The sequence below is a fragment of the Ranitomeya imitator genome, chromosome 1 (assembly GCF_032444005.1).
Source record: "Ranitomeya imitator isolate aRanImi1 chromosome 1, aRanImi1.pri, whole genome shotgun sequence".
Lineage (NCBI taxonomy): Eukaryota > Metazoa > Chordata > Amphibia > Anura > Dendrobatidae > Ranitomeya > Ranitomeya imitator.
This window is the reverse complement of record NC_091282.1, coordinates 304,118,762-304,131,341: the sequence shown is the minus strand read 5'-3', so window position 1 is coordinate 304,131,341 and position 12,580 is coordinate 304,118,762. Positions and strand designations below refer to the sequence as shown.

The window sequence follows — 12,580 nt, the reverse complement described above, 5'->3', positions numbered from 1 at the left end:
TCTGCTAGTGGAGGTAAAATAACGGAAACGCCTGAAATCTTGAGAGCCTTCGCGGACTTCTATGCAGATTTGTATTCCTCTCGGGTTGGTGAATCGGTCGAGGACACACTGACTTTCTTGGAAGGTCTGGATCTGCCGAGACTGAGTGAGACAGATAGGGAGAGCCTTGAGGCCCCTATCACTGAGGAGGAATTGAGTCGGGCATTGATGTCTATGGCTAATGGGAAGGCGCCTGGGGTCGATGGGCTACCCGCTGAGATCTATAAAGGGTTGGCAGAAGTGTTGATTCCTAGATTAAAAATGGTATTGGAGGAAGCTAGGTCCTGTGGGCGCTTGCCAGCCTCTATGAGAGAGGCCATAATAGTGGTCATTCCAAAGGAGGATAAGGACTTGGGGAAACCGGAGTCGTACCGCCCAATTTCTTTACTAACTATTGATGTCAAGCTTCTGGCCAAGGTGTTGGCTCTCCGCCTCTCTAGTGTTATTGCGAGTCTGGTGCATTCGGACCAATCTGGCTTTATGCCGGATAGATCAACGGCGATCAATTTGCGGAGGTTTTATGTAAATTTGCAGGTAGAGTCTGACAACTGTGGTCGAAGAGTGATTGTATCGCTGGATGCACATAAGGCGTTTGACAGTGTCGAATGGGGGTACCTCTGGCAGGTGCTGGAATGTATGGGGTTTGGTCCGCAGTTTGTGGCCTGGATACAGCTGTTGTACTCATTACCGTCCGCTAGAATTAGAGTAAACGGGGAGCTATCTCGACCTATAGGGCTGGCTAGGGGGACTAGGCAGGGATGCCCGCTTTCACCCCTCCTGTTCGCGTTGGCTGTAGAACCTCTTGCTGCTAAGATTCGGCAGGCGGATGGGGTCCCTGGGTTTAGGTATGGGAAAGTAGAGGAAAAAATAGCGCTATATGCAGATGATGTTTTGCTGTTCCTGGCGGATCCAGACGATTCACTAAGAGGGGCCATTGAAATTGTTGAGAGATTTGGTACTGTGACGGGACTAACAATTAATTGGGATAAGTCGGTTCTTTTTAGGGTGGATGACGTAGGAGAGAATGTGAGTGAGGTGGTTGGGGATGAGAGGCTGAAGGTGGTTTCCCAATTTAAATACCTCGGAATATGGATTTCGGTGCCAATTGCGGAGTTCCTGCAAAGAAATTTGACTCCTGTTATGGGGGTACTCAAGGCAAAGGTAGATGCCTGGAATAAGCTACATCTATCGGTCGTCGGTAGGGTAAATCTTATTAAAATGGTCCTGATGCCTAAAATTCTTTATGTTCTACATAACGCACCAATTTGGATCCCGCGGGGGAAGTTCAGGCAGATTAACGCCCTTTTTAGAAGTTTGATATGGGGAAGACAATATCCACGTATTAGCCTGGAGACGCTTCAGCGACCCAAGGAAGATGGTGGTTTGGCTTTGCCCAACCCGGAAATATACTTCCTTGCGGCCCAGAGCCAGCATTTGAAGGGCTGGGCGCGAGGGGCGTCATCCAGTGCAGTACAACAGCTAATGGAAGAGGTGACGGACCGACGACCGATGGTCAGGTGTTTGGAAGATGGCTCTTTGAGCGCTTTGGGGAAAGTATACCCAACCCTGTTCCTGATTCGTAAATTGTGGAATAGACTAAGGCAGATTCGTGGGGTTAAAGGGCTGACTAAATTCACACCGATATGGTCTAATAACAATTTAAAGGAATTTGAGGCCCTGGGAGGACTGATGGAATGGCAGAATAAGGGAATTTGCTTTGTTCACCAGATAATCCAGCGACAGGAACTGAAGTCCTTCTCCCAATTGCAGGAAGAATTTGGTTTGCGATCCACAGGGGAATATCAGTATGCGCAGATGAGACATGCCTTTAGAGCTCAGAATAAGAAGGCTGATATCAGGGTTCAAGATGATATAGTGTTGGAGTATGTGTGTGGTGACGGAACTACAAGGGGAGTTATTTCCACTCTGTATAAGGACCTTATGCACACGTTCCTGCTAGATTTCCCTATAAAGGCGAGAGCTAAGTGGGAGAGAGAAGTGGGACTGATGGAAAATGAAACCTGGGAATCGGTGATGGAGTGGGTTCCGCGACTATCCTTGAGTGAACCATATAGGATCTCGCAGCTATACATTCTGCATAGGGTGTATAAATCTCCGGAAGTGCTATACAAAGCGGGATTGCGTGCCAATTCTGAGTGTCCGAGGTGTGCGAGTGAGAATGCAGGAATATATCACATGATGTGGACGTGTCCGAGACTGGCTGCCTATTGGGTGGTGGTTTTGAGCCGAGTTGAAGCAGCGTATAAGTGCAGAGTTCTTAGAGACCCGATAGTATGCGTGCTGGGATATGTGGAAGAAATTGGAGTTGACAATACTTGGAAAATTGCAATCGCTAGGCTACTCTACATGGCCAGGAAAGTAATAGCACGAAATTGGATAAATGCGGAACCACCTGTGAGAAGGGAATTTCTCCAATATGTTCAACATGGTCTAAAATTGGAAAAGGGGGTGTACAAAAAAAGGGGGAAAATAGAAATGTTTAATAAAATATGGTCTCCTTGGCTTGATTTGGATTGAGGAGTATAGTCGTCGAGTTTCCTAAGACCTGGATGAGGATAAATTACACGAGGCAGAGAAGGCCTCAGTGAGGTGAAGATTGGGACTGAGCTGTCGTAGGGGGGAGGGGGGTAGTTGGAAAATGTGTATGTGATATAATGCAATGTAAATGGCATTCTGATGTTCTTCTTTATATTGTTAATAAAAATCTATTTAAATAAAAAAAAAAAGTATTCAACATCTGACAACCTCACACGAGAGGAGAGGTTCTGCCTGAAGAAATTACAGGGCCTACAGGATGTAGTATTCAAGCCAGCGGATAAGGGTGGGAATGTGGTGGTTTGGCCTAAAACCATGTATGAGATGGAAGATTTCCGCCAGTTGAAGGACACTAATTGTTATAAAAAAATTACCTTTAATCCCTTGACCAAATTTCAACTGGAACTTAAGTCCATCTTATTGTCAGCCAAAGACAAAGTGATTATTACTAACGAGGTCTATACTGTCCTTCAAGTTGTTGAACCATCCATTCCCACCCTGTATCTGCTGCCAAAGATTCATAAAAACTGCTTGAAGCCCCCAGGCAGACCCATTATCTCAGGCAACGGCAACTACCTAGAGAAAGTTAATAAATACATTGATTCTTTTCTACACCCTTTGGTTGAAACTTTACCATCCTTTACAAAAGATACTAGTGAGTTTCTCAAAAAGATTGACGGGTTGTTCATTGGTCCAGATAGTCTCTTGGTCACCTGTGACATTGAGTCGCTATACACGAATATTAGACACGCTGATGGTATTCGTGCAACCAGTTTCTTCTTACAGTCTTCACATGTCATACCATCCTTGGCTACTTTTTTGACATATTTGCTTATGTTTACTCTCTCACAATTTTTTTCTTTTCAAGGGGTCCTTCTTCCTGCAGCTCCAGGGAACAGCTATGGGGGCGTCCTTTGCACCATCTTATGCTAATCTGTTCCTGGGGCTGTGGGAGAGGGACCTCTTCCTGTCAGATCGACACGCGTCTATGGACTGCGTCCTTTTTTGGGCGCGGTACATAGACGATGTGTTTTTGATCTGGCCGGGATCAGTGGATTCTCTTCATGATTTCAAAATAATTTCAATATTCACTTAACTTACCAGTACAATAGTGAATGTATTGATTTTTTGGACGTCAAGATTAGACGTGATGAAGAGAACGTTTTACAGACGGACATTTTCCGTAAATCCACCTCTGTGAATTCTCTATTACGGGCTGATTCATCACATCCTCCTGCTGTGATCCGCTCGATACCTTTTGGTCAATTTTTGAGACTACAACGAATCTGTTCAAGGGATATTGATTTTTATGTACAAGCTGAAGACCTTAAGAAAAGGTTCCTCGAGAGAGGCTATAGCCGTCGTTGCATCAAAAGGGCCTTTAACAGGGCCAGACATACCCCTAGAGGGTCTGCATTGTATTCTTCCACCAAAAAGAATTCAAGTACGGATATCATGTTCATCACACAATATCATGGCAATACTGGTCTGATGCGGTATTTTTTGGAAAAATCATGGCCTATTTTACTCTCTGATCCAATTCTTGCCAAATATTTGGGACCTAGACCCTTGATTACATTCAGGAGGTCTAGAAACTTACGTGACTCTCTGGTCAGAAGCCATTATGTCAATGAACCAATTACTTTTCTCTCAAATGCCAAACCAAGCCTTGGCTGCAGTCCATGTGGCAATTGTGTGGCCTGTCCTAATATTATCCGAGCCCAATCTTTTGCCAGTTCTGATGGGAAAACAATATATGACATCAAACATAGCATCACATGTAATTCTAGGGCAGTCATATATTATGCCACTTGCCCCTGCCAATTAATCTACGTGGGTCTAACTACTCGCCCCCTCAAGGTTAGGGTGCGAGAACATATATTGGGCATTAAAGCTGCCCAAGAAGTAATGGATGTCTCCCTGCTCAAAACTCTACCTCGGCATTTCAAGGTCCACCACAATTGTGATGCCTCAGCTTTACAGGTTAGGGGGATTGACATGATTCAATCCAATATCAGAGGTGGTCCTATCTCCAATCCCCTAGCCAGGCTTGAGGCGAGGTGGATCTGGACTCTTAGGACAGTACACCCCCACGGTTTAAATGAACACCTCAGTTTTATTCCAGTTTTGTAGACCTTTGTGTGTCCATCTTTATATGCGTTTTTTATTCTGTTTTTAATTGTTTTTATACCTCTTTCTGTAGTGTATTAGTTGATGTGGTTCTTCTTCAACTCTCATCCGGTTGGCTATTACTGATTCATCATCACGGCATTGTACCTGGACCTTGACGGATGGAGTCTTCCTTCGGCATACCTATATATTTATTATTATTTCTGTATACATTTTTTCCCCTTTTCATTTTAGGGTGCGAGAACATATATTGGGCATTAAAGCTGCCCAAGAAGTAATGGATGTCTCCCTGCTCAAAACTCTACCTCGGCATTTCAAGGTCCACCACAATTGTGATGCCTCAGCTTTACAGGTTAGGGGGATTGACATGATTCAATCCAATATCAGAGGTGGTCCTATCTCCAATCCCCTAGCCAGGCTTGAGGCGAGGTGGATCTGGACTCTTAGGACAGTACACCCCCACGGTTTAAATGAACACCTCAGTTTTATTCCAGTTTTGTAGACCTTTGTGTGTCCATCTTTGTATGCGTTTTTTATTCTGTTTTTAATTGTTTTCATACCTCTTTCTGTAGTGTATTAGTTGATGTGGTTCTTCTTCAACTCTCATCCGGTTGGCTATTACTGATTCATCATCACGGCATTGTACCTAGACCTTGACGGATGGAGTCTTCCTTCGGCATACCTATATATTTATTATTATTTCTGTATACATTTTTTCCCCTTTTCATTTTTTGTTTTTTTACTCATTTTTTATTTTTTATTTTTGCTCCATTTATTTAATTTATTTATTTTATTATTTTTTCCTCTATTGTTTTCATTTTATTATTTCATTCATGTATGTATTTGTGTATATATATATATATATATATATATATATATATATATATATATATATATTGTATGTATGGTAGCGTGGGTTATTTTATTTTATATGCACGTTTTTGCACGTTTTCTGTTGTATGTAATATATGTATAGATACATGTATTTTTATATATATTTGCTGTATATATATATAATAATGATTTTTTATATATTTTGTATGCACTTTGTATGCAACATTCTTCATATTTATAATATCATTGCACTTGCCACTTTATGCAACTTAGTTGTTACTGTTGACTCGGACGTGCACTTTCCATACTATTCGCACTGGTCACTTCTACGTTTTACCTTCCCCCGTTCTTTATACATACATGTTTGCCGTTTTGCTCAGTACGCATGCGTCGCCTGTGTTTGCTGGCGGGCCCCGGCGTCTTTACGTTGCCATGGTGACCGATCACATGTTTGTGCCTCGTCACCCTGGCGGACGTGACGTTGGAGCTCACGGCGCTGGTTTCCTCCTGACGGCGCATGCGTCATTTTATGAGCAAACGGCTTTCATTGGCCACATTATCCTATTTATATCCCGCCTATTGTACATGGACGCCACTCCCCCTGACGAAGGACTCTTGATCCGAAACGCGCGTCGGGGCGCGTCTGTCCACACTCACCACACCTTTCAGGTAACCTCTCCTCCATGATCCATATGCTGTGACCGTCATTTTGCAGCTGCAGGTCACGCTGCTGCTGGGTCTCACACAGTGCAGCCGGTATTACTTGTATACATTTTACATGCTTACTGACCATCTCATTTCGGCACGCACATAGTGCAGCTGGTATATTTTTTGTATACATCTCATATGTTCATTGGCCATTTTATTTTTGTACGCATGCACTTATGTGAGTCAGCAGATATTATTCTGCCCTTTACTCTGGTCGTTTGGTTACCTGTCCATTTATTTGTATACTATATGGACATTTGTATGGACATTTACATGCCCTTCTACTTTATATGTATATTTAATAGTTTTTATGGGCTATATTATTGATGGATGTTATCCTGTATTATATACATTTAGTCCATATACATCTGTGATATATTTACAAGGTGTGTTGTGTGTGGGCTGATACACATTTTGTGTGTTTGGTACCACATTGCCATATTTTTCTTCCCTTTTTTTTGTCCCTATATATTATCAATAAAATTTACATTTTTGATGATTTCATGTACTATCATGTGTTTATTATTTTTTTTTCGTTTCTGGACTTTTGTTGTTCGGTTTGTTCGTTTTTATAACTGGAGCGTGAAAGTCACGCCTTCTAATAATATACGGTAATTGGTTAGTTATCGTGGTGAAAAAAATTAACTTGTATTCGAAATGTAAAAAATGTGCTTAGTATTTAGCAAAATTCTATAAGTATACTGTATAGTTCAAGTATCTTTTAGGTAAATGAAGAGGCTCATTTGATTAGTGTACCCTAAATATTCTTGTGGTGGTGTTAGGACACAGGAGCAATTTCAGGTGTTATGTTCTGCATTGCAGAGCCCAGGCTGGAGAGTTATGGGTGAAGAGTGAGAAGGTCACCTGTGGATACATCAGTGAGGATACGCGGGTATGCCTCTTCACTCAATATTCTACTCAAATTTTTTCTTTTACTTATTTAATGTAACTAATTCATCTCTCCACTATCCAACCCATTGATTGCAGGTAGTGTTCCGTTCCACCTCTGCCATGGTCTATATATTCATTCAGATGAGCTGTGAGATGTGGGACTTTGACATTTATGGTATGAATATGTAGTTCACATTGGGCTTACACTTGCATCCCCTTTTCCATGGATCGATGTATTGTATATTCAATGTGGGGATTGTTTTCCATCCATTCTTAAGGGTCTTGAGACCTGTGGGAATAATGGTAAATTGATCTTCATCTATTAATAATTAATTATTCCAGGGGATCTGTACTTTGAAAAGGCTGTCAATGGATTCCTTGCAGATCTCTTCAACAAATGGAAGGTAACAGTCTGAAATTCATAGCTCCATAGTAGAAAATAAAGACACTAGATATTGAAATGCAGCAGCCTTGGATATGCTCAGAAAGCAAAGTATTAGATGTAGTAATGAAATTAATTATTAATGTTTATTAATTGTGTGTAAAGGCAGTAAAATTGCTAGCAAATGTGTTATGTGCTGTTAAAGTGGAGAACAGGCAGCAAGTGATCGTTTAGCCAGAGAGGGAGTATTTAAGGGTGGGTTTAGGCTAGCCGACCTGTGGAATTAACCCCTTCCCGACCTGTGACGCCACGTAGGCATCATGAAAGTCGGTGCCAATCCGACCTGTGACGCCTATGTGGCGTCATGGAGGGATCGTGTCCTTGCAGATCGGGTGAAAGGGTTAACTCCAATTTCACCTGATCTGCAGGGACAGGGGGAGTGGTACTTCAGCCCCGGGGGGTGGGGGGAGGGAGGGGGTGGCTTTGCCCCCACGTGGCTACATTCGCTGTGATTGGCTGTTTCACTTTCAACAGCCAATCGGAGCAATTTGTAATATTTCACCTATGAAATTTGGTGAAATATTACAATCCAGCCATGACCGATGCTGCAGTATCATCAACCATGGCTGGAGACCGCGATCTGACCCCCCCACCGACTGACAGCGGCAATCTGCCACCGCTGTCAGTCTTCTCTCCCCTCCGTTCTGTGCTCCGATGCCCTCCACTGCTTTCCTCTCCCCTGCGGTGCCCCCCAGCATCCCCCCCGCTGTCCAATCCTGCCTCCTGTACAGCTGGAGTCCCGGGGACCCTCCCTGTGTCCGGCATCTTTGATGGGCGCCGCCATCTTCCAAAATGGCGGGCGCATGCGCAGTGCACCCGCCGAATCGGCCGGCAGATTCGTTACAGGTACACTTTGATCACTGTGATAGGTTATATCACAGTGATCAAAATAAAAAAAATAATAAATAAAGCCCCCCTTATCACCTCCATAGGTAGGGAAAATAATGAAATAAATAAAATATGTTTTGTTTTTATTTTTCCACTAGGGTTAGGGCTAGGGATAGGGTTGCAATTAGGGTTAGAATTAGGGTATGTGCACACGGTGCGGATTTGGCTGCGGATCTGCAGCAGATTGGCCGCTGCGGATTTGTGGCAGTTTTCCTTCACGTTTACAGTGCCATGTAAACCTATGGAAAACCAAATCCGCTGTGCCCATGGTGCGGAAAATACCGTGCGGAAACGCTGCGTTGTATTTTCTGCAACATGTCAATTCTTTGTGCGGATTCCGCAACGTTTTACACCTGCTCCTCAATAGGAATCCGCAGGTGAAATCCGCACAAAAAGCACTGGAAATCCGCAGTAAATCCGCAAGTAAAATGCAGTGCGTTTTACGTGCCGATTTTTCAAAAACAGTGCGGAAAAATCCGCACACGAATCCGCAACGTGGGCACATAGCCTTAGGGTTAGGGCTGAAACTAGAGTTAGGGTTGGAATTAGGGTTAGGGTTTGAATTAGGGTTAAGGTTAGGGGTGTGTTGAGGATAGGGTTAGGCTTGTGGTTAGGGTTGGGATTAGGGTTAGGGGTTTGTTGGGGTTAGGGTTGTGGTTAGTGGTGTGTTTGGGTTAGGGTTGTGATTACAGTTATGGTTAGAGTTAGGGGTGTGTTGGGGTTAGTGCTGGAGTTAGAATTGAGGGGTTTCCACTGTTTTAGGCACATCAGGGGGTCTCCAATCACGACATGGCGCCACCATTGATTCCAGCCAATCTTGCATTCAAAAAGTCAAATGGTGCTCCCTCCCTTCCGAGCCCCGACGTGTGCCCAAACAGTGGTTTACCCAAACATATGGTGCATAAGCGTACTCAGGAAAAATTGTACAACTATTTTGGGGGTCTAATTTCTCCTGTTGCCCTTGGAAAAATAAAAAAAATGGGGGCTAAAAAATTATTGTGGGGAAAAAGATTTTTTATTTTCAAAGTGCTCACCACAAATCTAGATAAGTTCCTTGGGGGGTCTAGTTTCCAAAATGGGGTCACTTGTGGTGGGTTTCTACTGTTTAGGCACATCAGGGGCTCTGCAATTGCAACGTGACGCCCGCAGACCTTTCCATCAAAGTCTGCGTTTCAAAACGTCACTACTTCCTTTACGAGCCCCGACGTGTGCCCAAACAGTGGTTTACCTCCACATATTGGGCATCAGTGCACTCAGGACGAACTGGACAACAACTATTGGGGTTCAGTTTCTCATGTTACCCTTGTGAAAATAAAAAATTGCGGGCTAAAAAAATCATTTTTGAGGAAAGAAAAATGATTTTTTTATTTTCACGGCTCTACGTTATAAACTTTTGTGAAGCACTTGGGGGTTCAAAGTGCTCATCACACATCTAGATGAGTTCCTTGGGGGGTCTAGTCTCCAAAATGGTGTCACTTGTGGGGGAGTTCAAATGTTTAGGCACACAGGGGCTCTCCAAACGCGACATGGTGACCACTAACTAATTTTTCATTCAACAAGTCAAATGGCGCTCCTTCCCTTCTAAGCCTTGCCGTGTGCCCAAACAGTGGTTTACCCCCACATGTGAGGTATCGGTGTACTCAGGAGAAATTGGCCAACACGTTTTAAGATCCATTTTATTCTGTAGCCCATGATAAAATGAAAAAATTGAGGCTAAAAAAATTTTTGGGTGAAAAAAAGTACTTTTTCATTTTTACGGATCAATTTGTGAAGCACCTGGGGGTTAAAAGAGCTCACTATGCATCTAGATAAGTTCCTTGGGGGGGTTTAGTTTCCAAAATGGGGTCACTTGTGGGGGAGCTCCAATTTTTAGGCACACAGGGGCTCTCCAAACGGGACATGGTGTCCGCTAAAGATTGGAGCCAATTTTTCATTCAAAAAGTGAAATGGCGCTACTTCCCTTCCGAGCCCTGTCATGCGCCCAAACAGTGATTCCCCCCACATACGGGGTATCGGCGTACTCAGGTCAAATTGCACAACAACTTTCCAGGTGCCCTTTATCCTTTTACCCTTGGGAACATAAAAAAGTTGTTGCTAAAAGTTCATTTTTGTAACTAAAAAGTTAAATGTTCATTTTTTCCTTCCATGTTGCTTCTGCTGCTGTGAAGCACCTGAAGGGTTAATAAACTTCTTGAATGTGGTTTTGAGCACCTTGAGGGGTGCAGTTTTTAGAATGGTGTCACTTTTGGGTATTTTCAGCCATATAGTCCTCTCAAAGTGACTTCAAATGTGAGGTGGTCCCTAAAAAAAAAAAAATGGTTTTGTAAATTTTGTTGTATAAATGAGAAATCGCTGGTCAAATTTTAACCCTTATAACTTCCTATCAAAAAAAAAAATTTTGTTTCCAAAATCATGCTGATGTAAAGTAAACATGTTGGAAATGTTATTTATTAATTATTTTGTGTCACATAACTCTCTGGTTTAACAGAATAAAAATTCAAAATTTGAAAATTGCTAAATTTTCAAAATTTTCGCCAAATTTCCGTTTTGTTTTTTTTTTACAAGTAAACACAAAAATTATCGCCCTAAATTTATCACTAACATGAAGCTCAATATGTCACGAAAAAACAATCTCAGAATCGCTAGGATCCGTTGAAGCGTTCTTGAGTTATTACCTCATAAAGGGACACTGGTCAGAATTGCAAAAAATGGCCAGGTCATTAAGGTCAAAATAGGCTGGGTCATGAAGGGGTTAAACAACCGTCTATGGGCTACATAAAAGTAGATAAGTGGTTGTTTTATAGCCTGTTTAGACACTTTACACTTATTTTGTGTGCATAGACTGTCCTTGGTCTCAGCAGCACATATACTGTTTACACAGCACAATGTGCTATCGAGAGCTCTGATTTTTTTTTTTTTTTGCATCTTTAGAAGTAATTTCACTGGACAAATGAGTGTTTTGCTCAATTGTTGGGTAATTGACAGCTTGGTTAGACTAGCCGGTTGTCGGGGAACAAGCATTCCTAAGGAACGCTTGTTCCAGATTATTGGCCAGTATAAATGCAGCCTAGGGAAAAGTAAGAATTAATGTGGACTCCTTAAAGGGAACCTGTCACCCCGTTTTTTCAGATTGAGATAAAAATACTGTTAAATAGGGCCTGCGCTGTGCGTTACAATAGTGTATGTAGTGTACCCTGATTCCCCACCTATGCTGCGAAATACATTACCAAAGTCACCGTTTTCACCTGTCAATCAGGCTGGTCAGGTCAGGTGGGCGTGGTGACATCGCTCTTTTCTTCCCCAGCTTTCCGTTGGTGGCGTAGTGGTGTGCGCATGTCCAAGTGCCGAATCCACTGCGCGCAGGTGAAGAAAAAGCGCGCGTTTGCAGAGCCCCTAATGTACCTAAACAGTAGAAACCCCCCACAAGTGACACCATTTTGGAAACAAGACCTCCTAAGGAACTCATCTAGATGTGTTGTGAGAGCTTTGAACCCCCAAGTGTTTCACTACAGTTTGTAACGCAGAGCCGTGAAAAAAAAAAAAAAAACTTTCCCCCAAAAATTATTTTTTAGCCCCCAGTTTTGTATTTTCCCGAGGGTAAGAGGAGAAATTCGACCCCAAAAGTTGTTGTCCAATTTGTCCTGAGTACGCTGATACCCCATATGTGGGGGGGAACCCCTGTTTGGGCACACGGGAGAGCTCGGAAGGGAAGGAGCACTGTTTTACTTTTTCAATGCAGAATTGGCTGGAATTGAGATCGGACGCCATGTCGCGTTTGGAGAGCCCCTGATGTGCCTAAACAGTGGAAACCCCCCAGTTATAACTGAAACCCTAATCTAAACACACCCCTAACCCTAATTCCAACAGTAACCCTAACCACACCTCTAACCCTGACACACCCCTAACCCTAATCCCAACCCTATTCCCAACCCTATTCCAAACTGTAAATGTAATCTAAACCCTAACCGTAACTTTAGCCCCAACCCTAACCCTAACTTTAGCCCCAACCCTAACTGTAGCCTTAACCCTAGCCCCAACCCTAACCCTAACTTTAGCCCCAACCCTAACTGTAGCCTTAACGCTAGCCCCAAC

General features: G+C 43.0%; 1 protein-coding gene across 3 annotated transcripts in view; it reads left to right on the top strand.

Annotated features, from left to right (window-relative positions):
* The window catches only part of DEPDC5 (DEP domain containing 5, GATOR1 subcomplex subunit), a 217,716-nt gene that overhangs the window by 42,585 nt on the left and 162,551 nt on the right, over window positions 1-12,580 (top strand). For all 3 annotated transcript variants that reach the window (XR_011319327.1, XM_069757652.1, XM_069757644.1), the window contains exons 8-10: window positions 7,090-7,159; window positions 7,255-7,333; window positions 7,501-7,562. Coding sequence is in view for 2 of the 3 variants with exons in the window: in XM_069757652.1 (XP_069613753.1) it covers window positions 7,090-7,159; window positions 7,255-7,333; window positions 7,501-7,562 (211 nt within the window). In the remaining variant the exon portion in view is untranslated. The remainder of the gene's footprint in view (window positions 1-7,089; window positions 7,160-7,254; window positions 7,334-7,500; window positions 7,563-12,580) is intronic.